Source organism: Mustela lutreola, chromosome 2, assembly GCF_030435805.1.
Source record: "Mustela lutreola isolate mMusLut2 chromosome 2, mMusLut2.pri, whole genome shotgun sequence".
Classification (NCBI taxonomy): Eukaryota; Metazoa; Chordata; class Mammalia; order Carnivora; family Mustelidae; genus Mustela; species Mustela lutreola.
Window position 1 is genome coordinate 67,614,143 of NC_081291.1, and position 22,919 is coordinate 67,637,061.

At 45.7% G+C, this 22,919-nt stretch overlaps 1 protein-coding gene and 1 long non-coding RNA gene across 3 annotated transcripts in view; one reads left to right on the forward strand and one right to left on the reverse strand.

Moving 5' to 3' along the window:
* Positions 1-22,919, forward strand: part of TRANK1 (tetratricopeptide repeat and ankyrin repeat containing 1) — a 98,042-nt gene that overhangs the window by 4,716 nt on the left and 70,407 nt on the right. For both annotated transcript variants that reach the window (XM_059162148.1, XM_059162147.1), the window contains exons 2-3: positions 15,769-15,900; positions 20,345-20,471. In XM_059162148.1, coding sequence (XP_059018131.1) covers positions 15,769-15,900; positions 20,345-20,471 — 259 coding nt within the window. The remainder of the gene's footprint in view (positions 1-15,768; positions 15,901-20,344; positions 20,472-22,919) is intronic.
* LOC131824384 (uncharacterized) lies at positions 12,548-15,893 on the reverse strand. The gene is made up of 2 exons (XR_009350848.1): positions 15,753-15,893; positions 12,548-12,726 (listed from the first exon to the last, which is right to left on the reverse strand). It is a non-coding gene; the product is annotated as an uncharacterized LOC131824384 (long non-coding RNA).

Sequence of the window (22,919 nt, forward strand, 5' to 3'; positions counted from 1 at the left end):
TTATCAATGGATAGCATTCAGAAAAGGAACAAGATTGCTAACCCTGGAAAATGCCGATGATATTTTGGGGGAAGCCAGGCCAGCATGAACACAGAAAATACAGAGAATTAGTGTCATACTGGGCAGTTTCACTCCCTGTGACAGGAACACTTGGCTCACAGCCTTGAACGGGAATGAGCTTTATATTAAGCTGTGGCCTCCAGGGCTCCTCACCTTTGGGCCAGCTCATCCTCTGTCCTTTGGGGTCCACTCTCCCTGGAGGCTCAAAAATTGGTAATTTTGAGGGCTCACTCAAGTCTAAACTTATTGGCCAGGGACCAAGAGTCCTTATAGTCTGGCCCTCAGACTTTCTCTCTGATAGGCCCTTTCTTCTCCCCTCAGGGTCTTACCTATTCTCTCCTCTTTTTGCTCTTCACTGTCCAAGTCAGTTCTCCTCATAGAACGAGGGCCCTCCCTTGGCCTCTGGAGGATGTAAAGATATAAGCTGGAGGTGCTTTTTGTGACACTAGAACAGAGTTCATGCCAGGCAGACCCATGAGGAGGCATCCGTAGAGATGTAGACAGACACTCTATGACAGTTGCCAGCTCCTGAATCCTTCCCAGGAGGAAATAGGGCAGGTTAGTGTTGAACCATGTCTGGGCAGACGAAGAGAACTTCCAATGGGCAGACCGAGGGGTGCCAGGAGGGAGAGAGAGACAGTCCAGGTAAAAGAAACAGCTTCTTATCATGAAGAACAGTAAGCAAAAGGGCTTAGACTCTAAAGATTGATATAATAATAGTAATAATAATAATAAATAATAATAACAATTGAATTGGAACCAGGATTTACATAGGGTATGTTTTAGATATTCTCTTTGGTGATTGTTGTGGAAGGACTATGAGCAATCCCCATTTTACAGACATCTCTGCACTGGAATGTAAGCTTCTGGGCAGCCGTGTTTTTTTTTTTTTTTTTTTTAAAGCTTTTTTTTTTAAATTTATTTATTCATGAGAGAATGAGTGAGAGAGAGCATGAGAGAGGAGAAGGTCAGAGGGGGAAGCAGACTCCCCAAAGAGCCGGGAGCCCGATGCGGGACTCGATCCTGGAAGTCCGGGATCATGACCTGAGCCAAAGGCAGTCGCTCAACCAACTGAGCCACCCAGGCGCCTCTGGGCAGCCGTGTTTTGGTCCGTTGCACTCATCCATGCATCCCAGGCATTCTGCGGCGTTACAGCATGCATTAGGCAGCTCATGAGTGTTGACCAATGGAGGAAACAGAGAGTCCAGTCATAGAGGTGGTGCTGTCCCTGTTTTCCTACGCTTATGTGGTACTGGGCCTCAAATAGGTAAAGTTTGACTCGATCTCACATTTTTGGCATTTCTCATACGAGGAGGACACACTCATATCTTTATATTCTCTTTCTGGCATTAGCTTCAGCACTGCAGATGCATATGAGAGGGAGGGAGCCAGAAGAATTTAGGGTTATGTGGGTACAACATGGTAGGCATATTGGGTTGGAGAATACTGGAAAGCTAAGATGAAGTGTGTGTGTGTGTGTGTGTGTGTGTGTGTGTGTGTGTGTATAACTCTGTTTTATTTAGAAGGCTGAGACTGTGGATGAATAATTGTTCAAGTTGGCCAAAGTTCATACTTTTTTCAAGGCCAAGTTCAAGTTCCCCGTGTTTTAGGAATCTGTCAAAGGGTGTTAGAGGTGAGACTAGAACTCAGGTCCTCCTAGCACTGCTAAGGGACCTCCCTTCACCAGGTGTGCCTTTCAGGGTCCCTGCCTAGGGGAGACTGTTTTGTTTATGGGGAGCTCCCGGGCACCTCTGGGCCCTTCCCCAGGCTGCAGTGGATGGTGTTCTAATGTCTGCTGGCTTTGTCTTGTCTTCCAGACTGAGGGGGAAGCAGACAACTGTGGTTTTGAGGGTGGGAGGTAGAATGGGGGCCATAAACTAGTATTTAAATGATTAAAGAGAGGCTTGGGGGTGGATCTGAAGGAGAAGATGACAGGGCTTCTTGTAACCAAACTCCAAGTTCTCCTTTGAATGAGAAAGCACCATTTTCCAAGGGCTGTCATAGGAGGGCCCTGTGTCCTCATTGGGGGCTGCCCTTGACTTCACAACCATCTCTAGCTCCCAGGGGCTCGAAGAGAGAGTGAGAAAGCTAACTGAGGGGAAATGTGGCAGTTGTTGGGGAGCCTGGATTTAGGACCCTGAGTCAGGATTTATGAGTGACCTGTGCTGGCTGATGCTTACCTTCCTCACCTGTCTTGAGGCAGAATGTGGAATGCTCACTTTTCAGTTTCCTTCAGATTTGCTTTTGTAGAGACTTTATCTATTTATTTTTTTAGATTTTATTTTTAAGTAATCTGTATACACAATGTGGGGCTTGAACTTGCAACTGAGATCAGGAGTCACCTGCTGTACTGACTGAGCCAGCCAGGTGTCCCTGGACTTGATTTTAATTTTGAAGGCCATCCTTTCTGTTTTCCTTTCCTCCAATCACTCTCACCCTTTCTACATCCATCTTCTCTGAAGAGTTGTGAACACAGATTTTGGTATCAGACTTGTATTTGTACCTTGCTTGGAGAAGTCCCTTCTCCTTGATGAAAGCGGTTTCCTGACCTATACTATTGGGGTAAAAATCATACCTCCCTCACTAGCATTGTTAGGGATGTCCCATGAGAAAATGCCCAAGAAGGGCTTAGCACAGGGCCTAGCACATCATAAGTTCTCAGTAAGTTTCAGCTGTTATTACACGGTTGCCTCAGATTACTCTCATGCAAATAGCAAAATGGAAGGGTGCTAGTCTGTGCACACACTGAGGAGAAGTCATGTCCATCACGGGCCCATCACGGGCTCCCAGCTGGGAGGGAGGTCAAGTGATTGGGACCCCACTTCAGAACTAGGAGTTGTAATTGATCCATCTTTGCCCTTAGCAATATTTCTTGAGTACCTTCTAGGAACCTGACGTGATTTTAGGAATTTGGAATGTCTGCTCTCCAAGCTCATTCTATCTGCACACCATCCAAAGCTACAATGTACTGGAAGGCTCTTGGCTCATCCTTTTGCAAGAATGGCATTCTTTAGTTTGAGTTTACATTCTTTCTCCTTTTTTGGGGGGGGCAATTAAAAAATCCCTTCTTTTGTGAAATTATGGGGGCAGTAGATGGTAAACCTTTTAAAAGTTTTTTTAAATTGGGGCACCTGGGTGGCTCAGGTAGTTGGGCATCAGCCTTTGGCTCAGGTCATGATCGCCAGGTCCTGATCTCCAGGTCCTGGGATCTGGCCCCATGTCAGGCTCCCAGCTCAGCGGGAAGTCTGCTTCTTCCTCTCCCTCTGCCTCTTCTCCTGCTTGTGCTCTCTCTGTCTCGGCCTCTGTATTTCTCTCAAATGAATAAATAACAAAAATTTTAAGAAAATTTAAAATAAACTCTGCCCAATCTGGGACTTGAAATCATGACTCTGAGATCAAGAGTCACATGCTCTAGTGACTGAGCCGGCCAGGAGTCTCTTGATGGTACGCTTAAAAAAAAAATGTTCTTGCGGTCCCTGGGTGGCTCAGTTGTTAAGCTTCTGCCTTGGGCTCAAGTTCTGATCCCAGGGTCCTGGGATGGAGTCCCACATAGGGCTCCCTTCTGTTCAGCAGGAAGCTGCTTCTCCCTCTCCCACTCCCCTGGCTTGTGTTCTCTCTCTTGCAAGCAATGTTTTTATTTGGTAAAATAAAGAGTTGGCAAGTCTATTTAAGTTCTCTTCACTTTCCTTCTCTCTCTCTTTCTTTCTTTCTTTTTTTTTTTTTTTATATATATATATATAGAGAGAGAGATTGTGTGTATGTGTGAGCTGGGAGAAAGGGCAGAGGAAAAGAGAGATTGAATCTCAAACTGAGCACAGAGCCTGGTGCTGGTCCCTATCTCGGGACCCCAAGATCATGACCTGAGCCAAAATCAAGAGTTGGAGACTTAACTGACTGAGCCACCCAGGCCCCTTGGTACCCTTCAGTTTCTTTTCTGTGTGCATAAATGTTTTGTTTGTCAGTGTAAAAGCCTAGGAGCCACCAATCTATAGGATTTCTTTGCTTTCAGTATTTCTGAATTTCCAGGAATATAATTTCACATGGGAATATACGACCCTGTGTTTTGTCTGTTGAATTTGCAGCAGATGCTTATAAATTTGTTTTCCCCAAGAAGCCAACAACTTTGCAGATTTTGGTTGGACTTATCTGGTTGTCTCTTGTTTGTCCTTTAGGTGGTTGGCTTTTTATTTAATGTGTGTCCTTCTCCAAGGGAACAGCTGACATTCTTGGCTTTCTAGGAAATGGTCAGAAATCTGAAACCAGGAGTGAAATTGTCTAGTTCAAATTAAACTCCAGAACCTTTCTTCCTTTCCCATTCCTCCAGCTTAATCTGATGAGTAAAGAAACACCCAGAAAGTCATTTATTCATTTAACAATGTTGAGCCCTTGATTGCAGGCATAATAAGACTCGGTAAGACTTAGTTTCTGCCTGAAGAGTCTGGTCTGCAGGGGAAAGCAGAAAAACCTAGCACTGGGTGTGAAGCATAAAGGCTGTGTGGGAGATGTATGTCGAGAGCAGTAGATCATAACTCACAGTGTTAAACCGTATAAAAGCTGCACACAGGGTCTGAAACCTTTGGGAACTTTCATGGGAAAGATGCCCGAGAGGAGGTGGGATGGGAGTTCCTGGATGGATTTGGGGGAGTTCCAGTGCTGGTGAGGAGGCTGAACTGGAGCTGGGGGAGGCTGGGGGAAGATCACAAGGTGAACACTGTAGTAACCCAGACCAATGGGGAAGCTGTCTCTAGAGGGTGTGTGCAAATCAGACTTGGAGACGGCTGTTCTGTTGCCTGGGTGCTTCTTAGGGATGATGAAGCTGAAGGAGAGGTGGGGACCAGTTGCCTGGTCTTCAGCCTGTTGTTTCCTAGTTACTGCACTTCCGGGGTTTTTGTTTGGATGGACAAGTTGATTTTTGGCCCAGATCTTCGGTGTGCAACTGGGAATGGCACATAGGATTCATTTAGGGCATGGATGTGAGCCACCTAGAGTGAATGCTGGGGGGAGGATTCTGAGGACTTGTCAGGCCCTGCAGGAAGGAATACTCTGAGTGGAGATGTCTGGGGTGGGGTGGGCACAGGACACCCCTGATATAGACCTTTGTCTAATGTGAACCTGCAGAGAAGGATGAAATGGGCAAGCCACTCTCATTTCCTCCTTTCCAGTGATGCAAATAAAAACTCAAATTGTTTAGGTAAAAGGAGGAAAGTTCTAGAAGGTTGCTGATGTCTTTAGTAACTAGGGAAGGGATAGAGAAGTAGCTGGGCCTCAGAGGCAGGGGAATGTGGAGGGAGTCCCTCTTCTGCTCTCTCTGGGTATAGGTATTATATGCTCTCAGTCCAGAGTGGCTTCTTCTGAGGGTGGGGGGTAAGGCTGTACCCCTCTGGAGCCTCTCACGTGAGCTGCCACTACCAGAGGAGGCTCTTCCCAAAGTTCTGAATCAAAAATCCCAGGGAAGTATTCGGTCAGGAAACTCTGGCCCGCAGGTGTGGCACAGAGAGCATGTGGGGGGGCCCTGGGGCCTACCTCTGTGCACCTCACACCTCCCCTCAGGCCTCTGTGGAGAGCTGAGCAGCCGTCCCAGAGCGTGCTCACCCTGATGACTGCCCTGCTGATAAGGGTTTATGAGGGCCTGTAAGCAGGAGGCGGGCCCTCCTTTTCAAAGGAACCATCACAGTAGGGGAAGCTTGGGGTTATTTTCAGATGCTACAGTGCTGACCCTTTCCCACTTCTCATCCAAGGAAGGCCTGGAAGCTCAGATTTTCTCAGCTGTAGCGGTTTAACTGACTGTTAATTTCAGGGAACCCCTGTCAAAACAGGCCAATACTAGGCCTGTGTTTTTTACCAAATATTTTCTCTTTGCTGGGTAAACAAAGCAAAGGTTCTGTAAATGTTGCAGGGATTACACTCAAATAACCTACAGAGGTCAACACGGCCAGTACCATTAACCAGAACCTTTGCAGACCAGGGGCAAGACCTGGCTTTTGGTTTCTGCTTTCCTGCCCATGAACAGTGCTGTGGACTGTGGGGCCAAGGTGGAGGCTGGGAAGTCAGCTTGGGTTTCAGCTCTGGTGCTCACTACAGTGGGACCGTGGTCAGGCCCCTGAACCTTTGAGCCTTGGCTTCCTTGCTCCAGAAATTTTAGTTCTTAACAAAGTGAGGTCTTTCTGATAATAAAGGCCTCAATTTATTAAGTCCTTTCTATGCATATGGTTCCCTGAGCATATTCAGAGAGGTGTCACCTTCATTTCCTAGGGCTACAAGAACAAATGACCACATCCTGGGTGACTTACCTCAACAGAAGTTCATTCTGTCATTGTTGGGGAATGTTCTCCCCATTCCCAGACCTGCTCCCCAGAGATCACCGCTCACGTTTGCTTCTTAAGGCCTTCCAGAAATGCTTTCAGTAGGTCAAGAGTGTACACAAATACACACACTCCCACACTCCCACACCCACCCACCCACACACATACACACCCTTTAAGCTCCCCAAGTACCTCTACAAATTGGTCTCCAGGTTGCTTTATCCACATTTGTTGCACATCTTGACATGGCTTCCTCTTACTTGGATCAGCTTCATGGTTTTAACAACTGTATAGTGGTCTGCAGTCAGCCATACCTTTCTTTGTATAAAGGTCTCCACTTATCAGACTTTTGGATCTGTATCTCAGTTCTGCTTTCACAAAGGAAAAGGCAGTTAATATCCTCAGGTACGTGAAAGAAACATGTTTGTAGAATACACACCCATTTAGCTAACTAGCTAGTGGGGAAGTATGTGCATTTTTTCCCCTAGACAGACGACCCCACTTTACCTGGCCATCGGCTCTATGTGTGACTCTCTGCCCATCTTCTCACTGACTCAGGGTGTTTTGGGGGCTTTTTGATGTACAAGAGCTTTTAATTTGTTTTTAAAGATTTTATTTATTTATTTGATAGACAGAGATCACAAGTAGGCAGAGAAGCACAGAGAGAGAGAGAGAGAGAGAGAGGGAAACAGGCTCCCTGCGGAGCAGAGAGCCGGATGCGGGGCTCGATTCTAGGATCTTGGGATCATGACCTGAGCAGAAAGCAGAGGCTTTAACCCCCTGAGCCACCCAGCCTGAGAGCTTTTAATTTTTAATGAATTCTTGTCTATGGTTTCTGCTTTTGCTATCATTAGAATGGCCTTCTTGAGTGTGAAGAGTACATACAGTGTTTTTCATTGCATTAAAACTTTTTTTAATTTATCGAATTCAAGAATCCAAAAATATAAAAGGTTTCCATGGAAAGGAGAGAGTAGGTCTCCCTACTCAGCCCTCTGCCCCATCCCCCAATAAAGATAAATAATTTTTTTTCTGGTGGATCCTTCCAGAACTTTTTTTCCTTCTGGAACTTCTTTATGCATATGTAGGAAAATGCGAATATAAATTCTTATTCAACTCTTCCCTCTATTTTTTTAAACTTGTACAAAAGGTAAGGTGATATACATGCTATTCTGCATTTGTTTTTGTTTTTTTTTCAAATATATTTTGGAGATTATCCCAGATCAGTACGTAGAAAGTATCTTCATTCTTTGTTCTTTTTTTTTTTCTTTCTCACTTTTGTAAGACTTTGTTGTGGGGGCTATGTACAATTTATGAAACCAATCTCCTGCTAATGGGCATTAATGTTGGTCCTAGTTTTTATAATTACAATTTGGCAAGTGAATAATCTTGTACATTTTCCATTTCTGATGTGTGCAATCTGTCTGTAAGATTGGTTTCCAGAAATGGAATTGCTGGGTCAGAGGCTGTATGTATGTGTCACTTGGTTCAGTATTCTCAAATTTCCTCCTAGAGCTGTTGCAGATGATCTAAAATTTGTACCTACATTTTCTCTCACTGCCTTTATGGTTTCCTTCTCTCAATGTTTTTTTTAAAAAGTGAGATATTTGCAAGTAATGAAAGGCACCGATTTTAAGTGTACTGTTCAGTGAGCTTTAATACAGAACATTCTCATTCTCCCCAAAAGTGCAATCATTCCCCTTTCCAGTCAATAGCCTTTCCTCCCTAGGCAACCACTGTTCTGCTTTCTGAGATTTGCCAGTTCTAGAACTTCATCCAAGCGGAACCACACAGTAGACATTCTTTGGAGTCTGGCTCCTTTTGCTCATCATACTATTTTTAAGGTTCTGTATGTTGCTGTGCCATTTATTACACAATCTGTATTGGTTTTCTGTTGCTGCCATAACAAATGACCACAGTCTTAGTGGCCACATAAATGAATTGGGTCACAGTTGGGAGGTCAGAAGTCTGGATTAACTGGCAAGTTCCACAAGGCTGAAGTCAAGGTGTTGGCCGGCCGGGCTCTTACTGGGTGGATGTACGAAGACATGCCTTCTAGGCTCATTCACCTTGCTGGCAGCACCCGGCTCCTTGCAGCAGTAGCGTTGAGGGCCCTGGGCCCTCATTGACTGTCACCCAGGGGCGCCTCTCAGGTTCCAGGTCCACCTGCCTTCCTCTTGAAATTGCCTCCTCTCCATCGTCAAGGCAGTTAGTGATGAGTCTGGAGGTTCTCGAGTTTCACATTTTCTGCTGCGTCTCTCTTGCCTTCTTCCAGCATCTTCTTGACTCCAGCCAGAGAAGGTTGTCTGCTTTTCAGTGTTCATATGATCAGGCTGTGTTCTCCCAGGGAATCCAGAATGATATCCTTATCCAAAGGCCCGTAATCTTAATTACATCTACAGAGCCACTTTTGCGTTCACAGGTTCTGGGCTTTGGGGCACAGACATTTTTGCGAGGGGTGTGTATGTTTCCTGTTTGGCCTACCACATTCCAGATATACAGCCCGTTGTACCAAACCAATTCATTCTTTTCCTATCCATTAAAAAGTCATCTTTATCACACGTGGAATTCTTTCATAGTATATATTTATTTCTGGGTATTCTGTTTTGTTCCGCTGGGCTTCCTGCTCTCACATTAGTACCATCCTTTAAAAATTAGTAAGTTTTATAAAAACATTTTATTTATTTAAAAAAATTATTTATTTATTAAAGGGAGCGAAAGAGCACAAACAGGGGGAGTGGCAGAAGGAGATGGAGAAGCAGTCTCTCCACTGAGCAGGGAACCTGACTCGAGGCTCGATCCCAGGACTCTGGGATTCTAACTGGAGCTGAAGCAGACGCTTAACCGACTGAGCCACTCAGATGTCCTAATAAAAACATTTTAAAGTGGTAGAGAAAATTTTCTCTAGGTACTTCTTTTTTTCCCCCTACAGAATATATTTCTACGTGATACAACCCTGATTGTCACAGATGACCCATCTTTAAGCTTTTGTGCATTTCCCCAAGTTGTGTGCTTCATAGAGCAGGTACCATCTGATTCGGTGTCCTCGGAATGGCTCTCCTCAGGGGCTAAACTGTGTGTGTGTAGAAGATAATTCAACATTACATGTATTTATGTTTGAAACTGGAGCTTCTATTTCTGTAATGCAAGGTCAGGTTTGACTAAAACTTTGGTGTTGATGTTCCCAGTGATTTCCTCCCGTGGAGTGTGTCTGCCTCCTGACTGTGTCTTACAGTGGCCCGTTTCTCTCCATCTTGCCTGCAGCCAGCATAAGGCAGTTTTTATTAATCCCCCGCTCACAACCCTCTACCTCTATACTGTGCAGCATGGCAGCCATGGGTCACCTGTGGCTGTATTCATTAAAGTTGGTGAAAATTAAATAAACAATTCAGTTCTTCAGTTGGACCAGCCACATTTCAAAGGTGTAATAGCCGCATGTGGCTAATGGCTACTGTATTGGATAGTACAGAGAAGAAGATTCCCATCATCATAGAAAGTTGTAATGGACAGTGCCGCTTTCTCAGTTGCATTTAAGATGAATTCTAGAGCCCTCGGATGGCCTTCATGGTCCCAGGTTGTCCATCTCTTGGCAGCCATTGCCGCCTCCCGAGCCTTACTTCTGTCCCCTACCCCGTGGCACTTCTTGAACTGTGAAGCTCAGGGACTTTGCATATACCGTTCCCCTTGCCCTACTCTTCACCATGCCAACTACTCATTTTTTGGATCCTGGCTTAAATGTCACTTTCAAGAGAGACCTGTTTGCCCCCATGTTCTAAAGTTATATGCTCCTTTTATGTGCTTTCTTATACCCTCTACTTTTTCTGCTCCAGAGGAAAATTCCATCAGCTATAATATTTGTGCTATTTATTTAATGTCCATCTCCCTCACAGACAATACACTTCTTGAGGGTGGGATAGTGGTGGTCCTTTCACCATTAAACCCCCGATGCCCAGGACAGTGCCTAGCACGGGGTAAATTCTCTGTCACTATTAAAGTTGGAGTATTTTGAAAGTTCTAGATCCTCTTGAGAGGCAGAAATATGTTGGGTGAGTAAGTGAAAATTTCATCAAAAGGGGCATAGATTTAAAAGCAATCACGAGACCCTACATATTAGGAAGATAGTTACTTATGGTGTTTAGTTTTTTTGTTGCGAATATGGCTTTTAGGATATAAATTTTACAAGGGCAGTTTGGAGCTGGACTAGTCAACTGGTTTTCAAATCACCATCTTGACTTTGGTGTACATGTAGTTGGGGGTAAATGAGGCTATAAATTGAGGTGGAATAATTAAAGTTGGTGGATTAAGGGGACTGGCTAGTTTGGGACAACCCAGGGTTTATGGCAGGTCACTGAGCTGGGCTTTGGTGGGTTAGGGCAGGCTGGTGAGACAGCTGAGATTGGGGGAGGGGAGACAACACAATGGTCTGATCTTTCTTGTTCTATTTAAAACACCCAGGTAGGAAAAGCTTGGGCCCAACACTTCATACTTTTCCACAGGTCTTTTGAAAAAATGTGAGTTTCTTAAGAAAACCTCTGAGCGTCTAACACGTTTATACCTATTCCCTCAGGAAAAAAGAAAGAAAGGGAAAGAAAACAATTTGGAGTCCCCAGAATGAGTTCTGACTTTGGATTTCTCCTTCCTTTTCTTTTCTCTTCTCTTCTTTTCTTTTTTCTTTAAGTAGGCTCTCAGCTCAGCACAGAACCTGACATGGGGCTTGAACTCACAACCCTGAGATCAAGACCTGAGCTGAAACCAAGAGTCAGGTGCTTAATTGAGCCACCAGGTGCCTCCTGACTTTGGATTTTTATCCCATACTATCTGTGGCTGCCTTCTCCCCTGTGGGGAGTAAGAAGGAGTCAGTTCTCAGAACTGTTCTCCCTGGTCTCAGTTTGGAACTATCTCTATCCTCAGGATTCCGGAGTTCATCTTAGATCATTGACAGCTTTTGGGGTCTTTTGAAAGGATTTTAATAAAAAAGGAGAAAAAAACCCTCAAAACAAGGAAAGTGAATTTTCTATGAAGATTTCGAGTACCACTCAGATCATGTATGAAGGTGAAGCCACCCTTGTCCATTTTAGTGGCCTCAACCCCATCCCTGTTTGCAGGTTTCGCTCTTTTCCTGTAAGTCGGTTACAGAATTTCATGTGTTTATACACAAGCAATAAAAACTACAACAATCTGAAACTGAACAATCTGAGTCTGCTCAGTTTGTGTCTCTTGTTTCGAAATCTAATGAGTACATTTGTGTTTTTCTTGTTTCTGACTTCCTTGGGCATGAGGCCTCCCCCCAACAAGACCCTGAATTCTGATAGGGACACAGCAAAAGTGACTGAAAGCCAGCAATACAGTTGTGAAACCATGTCTACTCTTAGTTTTCATACCGCCAACAAAACTGGAAGTGAGTGCTGGGTACCAGCCAAATCATCACGTGCCTTGGGGACTGACTGGGTGCTGACCTGTGAGCCTCTGTCTTGGCCTTTCAGAGTATAGTTTGTTTGTTTGTTTTTTTAAAAGATTTTATTTATTTGACAGAGAATGCTAGAGAGGCAACACAAGCAGGGGGAATTGGGAGAGGGAGAAGCAGGCTTCCCACTGAGCAGGGAGCCAGAGAGCCAAATACGGGGCTCCATCCCAGGACCCTGGGATCATGACCTGAGCCGAAGGCAGAGGCATAACAGAGGGAGCCACCCAAGTGCTCCCAGGGTATAGTTTAAAGTCACACCACCTGGGTTTGAATTTTAGCTCCACTGCCTTCTAGGTTACTGGGGACAATCATGACTACTTCATGGGCTTTCTTGTAAGGATAGAGTGGGATGATTGACATAAAGTGCATAGTAGGCGCTCAGTACCTATTGGCTGTCAAGCACATTGTCATTACCACTTGTATTCAACAATTTCATCTTATAAATAGACGGACCAGTTATTAAAGAAAGAAAAGTTTCGACAACTGAGTCCTCTGTGTTCTAAGGAAGAGATGTAAAGCATTCTTCCCTATAATGAGAATGTGACTGCCAATAATTCCTATTAAGAAACAAAAAGCCTTCTGGGTGGTTGGCAATCCCCCTATTTCCTGTGACGTGATTTTACCAAGAAAAAGCAGAAACAAGTGAAGGAATGCCTTTGATGTCTGCTCACCTAACATTAAGAACTCACTCTTGGTGTCTAGAGGAGTATGAAAAAGCCCCAAATTCTGACTTGGATAGTTTTTATTGTATTTGTAAATACAGTAGAAATGTTTTGGGTTTGAGTTCTTCAATTAAGCCCTTAAAGAGTTCTTCATTTGAGTTCTTCAACTGAGATCTTCAATTAAGCCCTCACTTTAATAACATTTATGTTCTGATTATTAATGTTGTCCATTGTCGAGCAGCTGAAAATTCAGAAAAGCATAAGAAAGAAAATTAAAAACCTGCCTAATCCCAATGGTGTGGCTGTTAGTTAACATTTTGGCATATTTTCAATATATTATATGTGTTTAAAATTCAATTTGGGGGGGTGCTTGGGTGGTTCAGTTGGTTAAGTGTCTGCCTTTGGCTCAGGTCATGATCTGGGGGTCCTGGGATCAAGCCCTGCATCGGGCTCCCTGCTCAGTGCGGAATCTGCTTTTCCTTCTCCCTCTGCCCCTGCTAGGGCTCTCTCTCTCTCACGCTCTCTCAACTAAATAAATAAAATCCTTAAAAAATTTCAATTTGGGATTATACACCTAATTATGTACTTTTCATTTACTAACTTAGACAATCATTAAATATTCTTTTACAACATGATTTTTGAAATAGCTCTGTGGTGTTCTACCATATGGCTGTTCTATAACTGATTCAAATCCATTATGAGTTATAGGATATTTAGGGTTATTTCCACTTTTTCACTGTGGCAAACATCCAGGAGTCTAAGTCTATCCACAATGTGGTATATTTCCCCTGTAAGCAGCATATAACAGACCCCCAAATTAGGGGTCGTTTTTGGAAGTATTTTCCAGTGATATGTTGCTGTTGTAATTCTTCATTTCTTTGCTCACTAGCGAGGCAGACCCTGCTTATCCACTCTCCACATACTTAGAAATTACTTGTATTTCTGTGTGGATTTTGTGTTTAGGGCCTTACACATTTAGGACAAATTCAGCCTTTTCTTGCAGTGGAAAGGTATTTCTAAAAGAGGCATATTGGGGTGTTAGGCTGCTTCAGATGGTAGAGTATGCGAATCTTGACCTTGGGCTCATGAGTTTCAGCTCTACCTTGAGCATAGAGCTTACATCATAAAAAAATTAAAAGAGGCATATTATTATTATTATTATTATTTTAATATTTTATTTGTTTATTTGACAGAGAGCTAGAGAGAGAGCACAAGTAAGCAGAGCGGAAGGGAGAGGGGGAGAGAGGGAGAGAGAGAGAAGCAGGCTCTCCGCTGAGCAGGGAGCCCAATGTGGGGCTCGATTCCAGGACCCTGGAATCATGACCCGAGCCGAATGCAGCCGCTTAACCAACTGAGCCACCCGGGCGCCCCGAGGCATATTATTTTTTTAAAAGATTTTATTTATAAATTTATTTGAGAGAGAGAGGGAGGGAAAGAGTAAGAGAGCACAAGAAGGGGGAGTGGAAGAGGGAGAGGGAGAAGCAGGCTCCCCGCTGAGCAGGGAGCCCCAAAGAGGCATACTAATCTTTGTTAGTTCTTACTGGTGATTTCTTTTTCCTAGTTGTTTGGTCATGGCCAGTGTAAAAAACTGGACAGACAGCTGACAACACTCAGAAGAGAAACATATTTTTAACTCTTGAACACTTAGTCATCTTGTGTAAATTTGAGTCATGCAATTGAGAGATTATTTAATGGCAGGTATAGGTGGAATTTTGTACTCTGACTTGTTTAGGAACCATGAGCCTCATTCAGATTCAGTTCTGGCTGAGGGATGCAATGCCGTTCCAAAACCCCATCCTTGATAAGCTCGTACGGGTTTAAAATAGGCCACCTCTTACATCAGGTTGGATCTGCTTTCCCTGTCCCAAAACCCCTCACCGAGATTTAAAGTGATAAAAATAAAAAGAGTCATTACCTAAAGTCAATAATACCCTCCCTATAGATTGTTTGATCCCTCACTCTCAGGTATATGGCCTATGCAAATCCCTGAATTGTCCTCATTCATATTTCAGACTCCCCTTCCCCACTGCCTACCCTGGGAGGAAGAGATCCCAACGGGCATCTCTTCTGAGTCCCAGATTTTCTCTGCTTGGCGCTGCTTCTCAAGGCTTCCCTAGATACCCTCCTTTCTACTACCTTTGTCCAGCAAACACTCCTGGGCTCCAGGGGCAGGTAGGGCCCTGGGCACTTGTCTCCAACTCCCCAGGCCATCCCAGAGAGAATCAGGAACAGGCAACCTTCTGGGTCCTGCCTTCACATCTGTTACCGCCACAAATTTTTTTTTAAAAGATTTTATTTATTTATTTATTTATTTGACACAGAGAGAAATCACAAGTAGCAGAAGTAGGCAGAGAGGCAGGCAGATAGAGAGGGAGAAGCAGGCTCCCTGCTGAGCAGAGAGCCTGATGTGGGGCTTGATCCCAGGACCATGGACCTGAGCCAATGGCAGAGGCTTAATCCACTGAGCCACCCAGGCCCCCCTGTTACGCCACAAATATTTAAATGCCTGTTATATGCTAGTCTGTGGGGCTACAGAAAGAGTAAGACAAAAAGTCATGACCTGCAAGAAGCAATCTGAGGGACAAATACTCTGAGGCTTATTTTATAGTGTTTTAGGAAGGAAGAACAGGAGAGACAGCGATTGTGTCCTAGCCTTGTGTCCTAGCCCCTCGTATATGGAGGTCTTTAGAACTGTCCTTCCCCTCTCTTTCCCCCTTCCCAAGAGAATGGAAGGACCACCCACTAAGTTATGGTACTGGTGGGTGATGTGGTGCAGGTGTCACTTGGACGTGAGGTCAGAACCGGGGAATGCCATTAGCAGATAGATGCTTGGGCAGAGTGACTGACCCTCCGCGAGCCTCAGTTTCCTCATCTGAACCACGGGGACGAAGTCTCCTCCTGGCTGTATGGGTAAATGAGAAAGGAGCAATAGTGCCCGCTTGGGGGATAGCTGCCACTTCTGGGGAGCACGCTGCTGGCCAGGCGTGACTTGTCTGGTGCTTGGCAGCCTCCTCTCCCCCAGGGCCTGGCTGATCATTAACACAGAGTCCACAGGACGGCTCTGGCCGCTGCCTCCCAGGTCAGAAAAGAACTGAGGAAGAAATGGTCTCATCAGAAGCCCTGTCTAGTCCCCTGGTGGTGAGGGGCGTTGTCAGGATGTGCTCCCGGCAGGTGGGTGGGGCCAGAGCACAAGGACGGCCTCTGCCGACTCAGAGCAATGCAGATGTGAAGGGAGACGGCCCCACCGGGCCAGGCAACGCGCCTTACCTCCGTCTCCTCGCAGGATGGACCCCACAACTTACGCCCAGTTGCTGAAAGAGTCTGGCAACCAGGTCCTGAAGAACGGGAACTTCTCCCTGGCCATCAGAAAGTACGATGAAGCCATCCAGATCCTCCTACAGTTATACCAGTGGGGGTAAGTGCTGCGATTCACCCCCACCTTTGGTTCTGGGTTTTGTTTGTGTTTTTTCAGTAAATGGAAACTCCCTCCGTCACTTAGGTTTTCTTCCCGTTTCTTATCACACCGCCTAGTTTCTGTTTTCTTCTCCCCCCTCCCCCCTCCCACTTCCTATGTATCTGCTCCGTACTGGGAGCTCAGAAACTGCACGGAGAATACTAAGTAATGGGGAAATAGAAAGTGAAACACAGGGGGCAGTTGCACAACTTCGCCTTTTGTCTGGTGATGGGAATCAGCGTTCCTGGGATGATTCAAGGTCCCAACCTCCCCTTCTGTCATTTATTTTGTTTTCCTGGTTCTCTGCCCCCCACCCCCCTTGCATACCTCCAGGGAGCTCAGGCTCATCTCTTCCCCTGCCCTTCAGCTTCAAGTCGACCTGTACCCAAACATTTTAGTACCATGACATGCTTAACAATTATGAAGGACCCCTAAGAACTTTTATTTATGTAAGCTGAAGCTATCCGTGTAGCCTGGATTTGAACTTAAAACTGAGATAAGTTTAAAATATTTATTCAATCACCTACTTAAAATTTCAGTAAGAAACTCATTTGATGTCAAACTCAGTCACGTATTTTGATGAAAAATAAGTAGATTTTCCAAAACCAGAAGCTTCGTGAGAAGAGTGGCGCATTTTTCCTTTTTGCTGAACTCTTTCTCAATAGAAGACATCTGACGTCTCCTATCTGCTTCACGTTCAGTTCTTTGGGTTATCACACATGGTGTAGCCCCTGGAAGATTCCTGGAATACATGTGAGAGAATGTGTGAAAAAGGCACATAATGTCCTTGTTCATTGTTACCACTGTACCCAATTACTACAATGTAGTGGCTTAACATAGTATGTATCTATTATCTTACAGTTTTGGAGGTTGAAAATCTGAAATGAGTCTCGCAAAGCTGAAAGTGAGGTGTTGGCGGGGCTTGTCTTGTGCAGAGGAAAATCCATGTCCTTGCCTCTTTCTGCTTTGGTGGCTGTCCGTACGCCTTGGCTTGTGGCACCTTCCTTCATGTTCAAAGTGCATCCTTCCAGTGGGCTTTTGTGTTGTATCATGGTCGTCTGTTCTGTATCATGTCTCCCCCTGTCTCGCTCCTACAGGGACCCTTGTGATTGAATCCTAACCCAGGATAGTCCCCCCCAAGATCTAGAAATTGATCACATCTGCAAAGGGTTTTTGTTTTTGTTTTTGCCAATAAAAGATAATAATATTTAGGAACCATGATTCAGCCTGTACTATGGTGAAAGTCTTTGTTTGACCCTGTGGACCACCTGAAATGGTCTTAGGAAACCCCAGAGGTTCCCACACCATGCTTTGGGAACAGCTGCAATAGAGGTTGTCATTTGTGGGGGGGCATGCAGCCTGAACTTGTGCTAGGAAATGCCACTGAATGAAATCATGGAATCACTCCTTCTACTTCTTACCTTCTATCACCTTGATGTCTACACTCTAGCTGATGTGAGTTGAGTGTCATTGGTTTGGGCCTGTAATTCTGCCTCTCCTGGCTCAGATCAGAACTGTGTCAAGGCTGGGCCTAGAGTGCAAGGCATCTGACTTTCTTTCTTTCTTTCTTTCTTTTTTTTTTTTTTAAGAATTTATTTATTTGAGAGAGTGAGCAAAAGAGCACAAGTGGGGAGGGGTGGAGGGAGAAACAGATTCCTGTCTGAGCAGAGAACCCCACATGGGGCTCGATTCTGGGACCCCAGGATCATGACCTGAGCCAAAGGCAGATGCTTAACCGATTGAGCCACCCAGGCGCCAATAGCATCTGCCTTTCTTAAAGAGGATATGCTGCGCAGTGGTTATGGCTGGGACTGACCCCACACTGTGGGGCCACTAATGGGACTTCTGTCTGGACCCTTGTATATTGTCTTTCATGACCTTCCTGACACAGCTGCTGTCTGCCTTTCTGCACCTGACAGATGACATAGGGATTTAGGTGCAAGTGCTCTCAGGAGGAGGGGACTGAGGGAAGCAGGATGGTGCAGGGGAAGGCTCCAGGTAGGGATGGTGTGTCACCTGGGGGCAGCTTCAGCCTGATGCCCTGCAGCATTCTGGAGCATGAACTGTGCTAAACAGCTGGTCCCACTTTGGGGGCAAGGGAGCTGACCTTTTGATTCTCATGTAAGTCCGCCATCTGTTGTAGGCTCTCTGGCCCTTAGGAGTTGTCCTAAGGAGTGGAGTTGTATTAGTCATCTTAGGCTGCCATAACAAAATGCCATTGACTGGGCAGAGTCAACAACAGGAAGTTATTTCTTGAAGTTCTGGAGGCTGGTAAGTCTGAAATCAAGATGCTGGCCAATTGAGTGTCTGGTGAGAGCTCTCTACCTGGCTTGCAGATGGCTACCTTCTCACTGTGTCCTCACAGGGTGGAGAGAGAGAGAGAGAAAAAGAGGGAGAGAGGAGGTTCTCTGGGGTCTCTTCATATAAGGGACTAATATTATTACAAGGGCCCCTCTTCATGACCTCAGCTAAACCTAATTACCTCCCCAAAGGCCCCATTTCTAAATACCATCACACTGGCGGGCAGGGATTCAACATATGGATGGAGGGGCACAATTGAGTCCACAGCAGGGGCATAACTTCCTGGGGAGAGGGCAGCTCCCATTAAGCTGAGGGCAAATCTGGAGAACAGGGCACTGGGAGTCCCTAGTGGCAGACGGTGCTCACTGCAGCTGGGGACAGCAGTCCGGGCCTCAGGGTCTCTGGGCTGGACACCTGCAGGGATAGTTTCCTTGCCAGTCACCCCTGGCTGCCCCACTGCTCCTTTTTGTGTTTATGGGCCCTCGTTCCTTCACCTAGAGGGAAAGATGGCTATTGACAGAAGCGGAAAATGCAAAACACTGAAGATGAGGCAGTGGTAGAGCTGATTTTTAGTTTGCTTTTTATTTATGCTTATCCGCATCACCTAACTTTTCTGTAGTGATTTGTAGTGCTTTTGCAATTAAAATAGTCAATAAAAAAGAAGTATAAGCCTAGTTTTTTTTTTTTCCACATACGTGGCTTGAATTCAGTGACACTTGGGCTTTAACACAGCATGGTACACTTTGCATTTGTCTTCACATTTTGATGTGGTTTGGCACCAACGTGATCATATTATGCCTAGACCCAGGCAAGAGGGACCTGCCATGACATGCTTTAGAGGGCTTTCCTGTGGATCCCCTCCATCTGCGCCCACCACCCAGGCAGGAGTCTGTGGGACCACAGGCTTTACCCACCCAGAGTCTTTTCCTCCCCTTTGGTCCACTCCATGTGTACCAGGACCCTGGAGTTCCTGCCCATGGACTCTACTCCCAGGGTCTTCACAGACCTCCTACCCGCAGCCCATTCTTCTGAGGGCTGACCCAAGTTCAGGGGTGCAGACACGATTTGGAATCATGCTTCCTGTGGCACGGGATGAATGCTGAGGTAGAAGGAGTGGGCAGGGGTGCCAAGTTCAGGGGTGCAGACATGACTTGGAATCATGCCTCCTGTGGCACGGGATGAATGCTGAGGTAGAAGGAATGGGCAGGGGTCCTGGCTCACTCTGCCCTGACACACTTCCTACAGTTCTAAATTTGAACCAGTTATTGTAGAGTAGGAAGATAAAACATATTTTATGGAACACTTTGGGAACTTGGTTTATGACCTTCAAATACTTGGGCTAGCCCCATCCGATAGGACCTTCCCTGATGATGAAGATGTTCTGTAATATAGAATGTGACTATCAAGTACTTGGAATGTGGCTAATACAACTAAAGGACTGAATTCTAAATTTCATTTAAATTAAATTAAATTAAATTAAACATGAATAGCTTCACATGGTCAGTGGCTACCATATTGGACAGTTCAGATTAGCCCCAGGGTGTAAGATCCCCTTTTGCACTCTGGCCCTTCACTACAATGGTGATCATCCTGCACCTGTCATGGTAGGTCCATGCAGAACGGTGCAGTCACATGTTCTGAAAGGCCTTTCCCGTGAGAAGCTCTGCATCCATCCAGCGTGGACATGCATGTGGAGGAGCTCACCCCACACTGCCCCAGTCAATGTCCGGACTCTGCTGAGGCTCTGTGGGAACTCCCATCCTCTCCATTCTTACGATGGTCCCTATTTTCACGGTATCTTCACCAAAGCACTCTCTAAAACAATGAAAAAAATCTGTGGAGATCAGGCAGAGGTAGAACCGAGGTGCTGAGAGAACCTTTGTCCTGAAAAGGAGCAGAGCATGTGGGAGGGAGGAAGGATAGACTTACACTTTGCAAGTGCCCTGGGATTTCGAGGGGGTTGGGGGAGCAGGCATAATAAGTGCAAATTGGGACATTAACTGGTGATGGTGGCAGCCAGGCCCAGCATTGTGGCCTTCAAGGGTGATTTTCTGTCTTTGCGGAAAGGTAGCTTTACTGACCACTGGTCTGTTCTTTCTGACAGGGTTCCCCCCAGGGAGCTGGCTGTGCTGCTTTGCAACAAATCCAATGCATTTTATAGCCTTGGGAAATGGAATGAGGCCTTTGTGGCAGCCAAGGAATGTCTCCAGTGGGATCCAACCTACGTGAAGGTATGGTGACAGCTAGGAGCCCTGCCTATCTTCCTCTCACCCATCTTCTCTCCTCCCTTCTTTTTCAAATGTGAACGTGAGGGGCACCTGGGTGGCTCTGTTGTTAAGTGTCTGCCTTTGGCTCAGGTTCTGGTCCCAAAGTCCTCGGATGGAGCCCTGCGTCAGGGTCCCTGCTCAGCAGGAAGCCTGCTTCTCCCTTTCCCACCCCTCCTGCCTGTGTTCCCTCTCTTGCTGTGTCTCTGTCAAACAAATAAAAAAGATCTTTAAAAAACAATAAAATAATAAAATGGAAACGTGAGAAGAGCTTTGCATTCAACTCTTTGCACTGTAGACAGATGCCCATAGGGCATGGGAAGCCCATCTGGAGAAGACTAGCAATGCTGGTGGCCACGTGTGGAAATGCCCTTGTCAAGGGAGCTTGTGGTGTTCTGATGTAGTTACATCATGGCTGGGAGGCTGAAGTGGTCTTCGATGTTTGCAAGTTTCGCTTTAGCAATGCTTTGTTGCTGGGGGGACACAGCTTTCTGGATTCTTCAGGAAGAACTTCTTACGTGGAAATCAGTCCCGTTGGAGGGACCTAGGAGGTTTGGCAGGAATGCTGTCCCTGCCCACTCTGCAAGGCACTTCCACGTTCTTCGCACCTCGAGGCAAACAAAAGGACAGGATGACACCATCATAGTTCTTGAGTAACTCACTTTCCAGTTGGGGAGAGGACGGAAAGCAGAATTAGAGACCATAAAAGAGTTGTCATTCAGAAGCTGCTGGAGGCCCATACAACTAAATATCACATTAGTGATACAGACCATTTATAGTGAGGCCCCAAGGTGGGAAGAGCACAGCCCTTTCTCCCTAGCGCTCTGCTGGGGACTGGTTTCTGCAGCTGGGAGGAGCTCCTTTTCCCTCTTTAAGGCTTCCTTTTCCCAACTGTTGAGGGAGATGCTACCTGAATCCTAGAGTTGCTTCAAGGATTAGGAGACCTTGGTTCAAGTTGTTGGCACTCGGTAAATAGGAGTTTGCATTATTTTCTCAGGGGTCTGCATTTTGTGTGTGGTTGCTAGAAGCAGAACAGTGGGAAGTGGTGAGGGGCTTTGACCTACAGATTCTGGATTCTACATCCTCTAGGGAGGGATTTGTCTATTTTACCTTAAGTGTCTTCTATTGGAGAGTGGATACTTTAGGAATTATTGAGTAACTTTGAAAATGGGAAAGCATTCCTGAGGAAATCTCCCCAGAGGCGTTTTAGGATTTTCCCTATCCCCCAACTGGTTGGGGAGAAGATTTGGGGCATGGGCACATACCCTCAAGCGGTGGACAGACTTCCTTGAGGGGCCAGACCTGCAGCAGTCCCCAGCAGCACAGTGACCAGGACACCCCCCCCATTCTTACTCCTGGGTGTCTCCTTCTTTTCCCATTCTTTCCTGCCTCCTGTCTTCCCCAAGATGTCCTCTGTAGGGGAGGAAGAGTGCTTTCTGTCTATCTTCTTTTGGTTCGGTGGCTGGGACCCTGCAAATATGACTGACAAAAGAAAAATTAACAAGAGAAAAACATAAAAATTTTATTTCCTGTTAATTTTTACATGACACAGGGGTCTTAGAAAGACCCCAAAAGAAGCAGGTAGGCCTGAGAGCTTATATGCATTTAAAAAAAAGATTTTATTTATTTATTTTAGGGGTAAAGAGAGACAGAGAGGGATGGGGGGAGGGGAGGAGCAGAGAGAGAGGGACAAGCAGACTTGGCACTGACCGCGGAGCCCTACTAGAGGCTCGATCCCATGACCCTGAGTTAATGAGCTGAGCCGAAATCAAGAGTCGGGGCTTAAAACTGACAGAGCTGTGCTCTTAGAGCTCTTTTACTAAAGAGAAAAAAAAATTGTGGAGTTGGGTCGGACAAAGGAAAGGGGCTTAGACTTCTGGGGCTGTGGACTGTGGGAACACAATACATGGGAGAACCTGATGGGAGGGAGATCAGGGCTATTTTAGCAGCACTTAGCTGTGCTGGTCCCTCTCAGTGCCAATTTCCATCTTCTTCATAGCCATAAAAATTCCCTGGGAGAGGGGATTTATGGCAATCCTTGTTTCTCAGACCTTCCGCTTTTAGTCAGATAAGGGAAGCTCCAGGAAGGCTTCTTTCTACATCTGTTGAATCTCAAATGCCCTGGGCTCAAGATAACCCTTATGCCGAAGGGTCATATTTTGGGATGGCATATTCTGATCCCCTTCATCCCCCCACCAAAATAAAAGATGAAAGAAACTTAAATCTGAGGAGGGAAAGGAAGTGGGGAATTCTGTATCCAGCTTACCAGTTGGGGGAAAAAAGCCCCACCTACTCCCACCTCTTTTCTCTGGTTGTTATCTTAAGTATTAGACTTTCAAATGAAGGCGAAAGCAAATCGATAAATAATCAGAGATTTGGTGTCACGTGAGGTTTTTAAGTGTTTGCTTTTTTTTT